The sequence below is a fragment of the Sinocyclocheilus grahami genome, unplaced genomic scaffold (genome assembly GCF_001515645.1).
Source record: "Sinocyclocheilus grahami isolate Dianchi unplaced genomic scaffold, SAMN03320097.WGS_v1.1 scaffold9551.1, whole genome shotgun sequence".
NCBI classification, from domain to species: domain Eukaryota; kingdom Metazoa; phylum Chordata; class Actinopteri; order Cypriniformes; family Cyprinidae; genus Sinocyclocheilus; species Sinocyclocheilus grahami.
The window spans coordinates 4,408-5,923 of NW_015512692.1; the positions used below are offsets into that span (position 1 = coordinate 4,408).

A 1,516-nucleotide genomic window follows, 5' to 3' on the forward strand; every position below is an offset into this window, starting at 1 on the left:
CTTAAGACTGGTTTTGTGCTCCAGGGTCACATTTAAATGTGTGTGAATACTCACTGGTTGAGGAATGCAAACAGGTATCTCATGACCACGAGTGTTGGCCGTGGTGCTGTGGTCAAGATCTTGCGGATGGAGAGGGCACGTTCATACAAACTCTCTGTTCCTGTTGAATGCACACGAACACGCTCATAGTTCATAAACAAGGAAAACTAGACGTCCCATGTTCTCAAACAGGCAGGGACTCTTTTATATTCACATGAAAAGACAGCAGCTGTCCAAACTCCCCAGGAAACCCGAGTACTTAGCACCCTGTCATTTCCCGAACGCTTTTGCCACCGTTTCTCACACACACACCTTTCCTTTCCTCTCCTTCCTCCATCCTCCATCCTGCCTCATACACATACATGCACACATAAGAACGCAGGGAAACAAGCACTCACGGACGCAGGCGATGAGATCGTTGAACTTCTCCTTGGGGAAAAGCGGGTTGTCCAGGTTGCGGAAGTACATTTTCAGCACGCCTGCTACCGAGTTAATGTCATGGTTATTCTCCTCGTCAGTCAAGGGGTCGTTGCCTGGGAAACAGTCACGAAGATGAGAGTGTATCCATGGTGATAGATCTTTTTCATTAAAATCAGTGATTTTCACATTTGAACACTGAGCTTTTAAAAAGCCATTGGCATTTATTATTAAATCATCACAATTTTAATTGTTTTAATTTAAGGGAGACTGTTAAACTGTATTTAGTCAATGCTATTTGTTCATATTATTATACATATTTTATTTTTTTACAATTATTTAACATTTTTCTTAAAATCATTACAAATTACAGGGTCAATGTCACCAATTTGTTTATTTAACTGGTGACACAGAAATAGCGCAAAAAATTGTTATATTACACCATAATATAATTTTTTATATTACACCATATTCAAAATCATTTATAATTAATAAAAAAATAAAATAATATAAAATACAATAAAAAAGAAAGAAAAGAAAAGAAATAAAAAGTGACATTTTACAATGTGCAGAGGAGGTACCATATTAATTTATGGTTTTATGCAAGTAACATTAAGTGGAAATTAGTCACCACTTCTATAATAAAATAAAATGTTAAATTTTTCTTTTTTATTTAATTGGTGACACAGAAATAGTGCAGGATATTTCTTCTTAATATTACGCCATAACTTATCTGTAAAACTTATCTAACTTACATTGTTTCACATATTTCAGAAACGTTCAACTTGTTTACTTCACTAAATAAAGTAAAATAAAAAAATTAAATAAAATGTGACTTATGTAGAGGAGGTACCAACTATAATAATGTATTATGGTTTTATGTAAGTAACATTAAGTGGAAATTAGTCACCACTGTTATAATAAAATAAGATTTTCAAATTTTCAATACATTTTTTTACTTGGTGACAAAAATTGTGCATAATATTTCTTCATCGTATTACTCTATAACTTATATTTGTTTAAAATTAACTTGTTTCCTTCCAGATTTACATTTTTTTTT

The 1,516-nt window shown here is 33.0% G+C and overlaps 1 protein-coding gene across 1 annotated transcript in view; it reads right to left on the minus strand.

Annotated features, from left to right (window-relative positions):
- LOC107578284 (SLIT-ROBO Rho GTPase-activating protein 1-like) overlaps positions 1-1,516 on the minus strand; it is a gene marked incomplete at its 3' end in the record, with an annotated part of 7,251 nt that overhangs the window by 3,765 nt on the left and 1,970 nt on the right. Inside the window, exons 5-6 of the mRNA XM_016264252.1 lie at positions 438-572; positions 55-160 (exon numbers count right to left, since the gene is read on the minus strand). Of these exons, the coding sequence (XP_016119738.1) occupies positions 55-160; positions 438-572 (241 nt within the window). The remainder of the gene's footprint in view (positions 1-54; positions 161-437; positions 573-1,516) is intronic.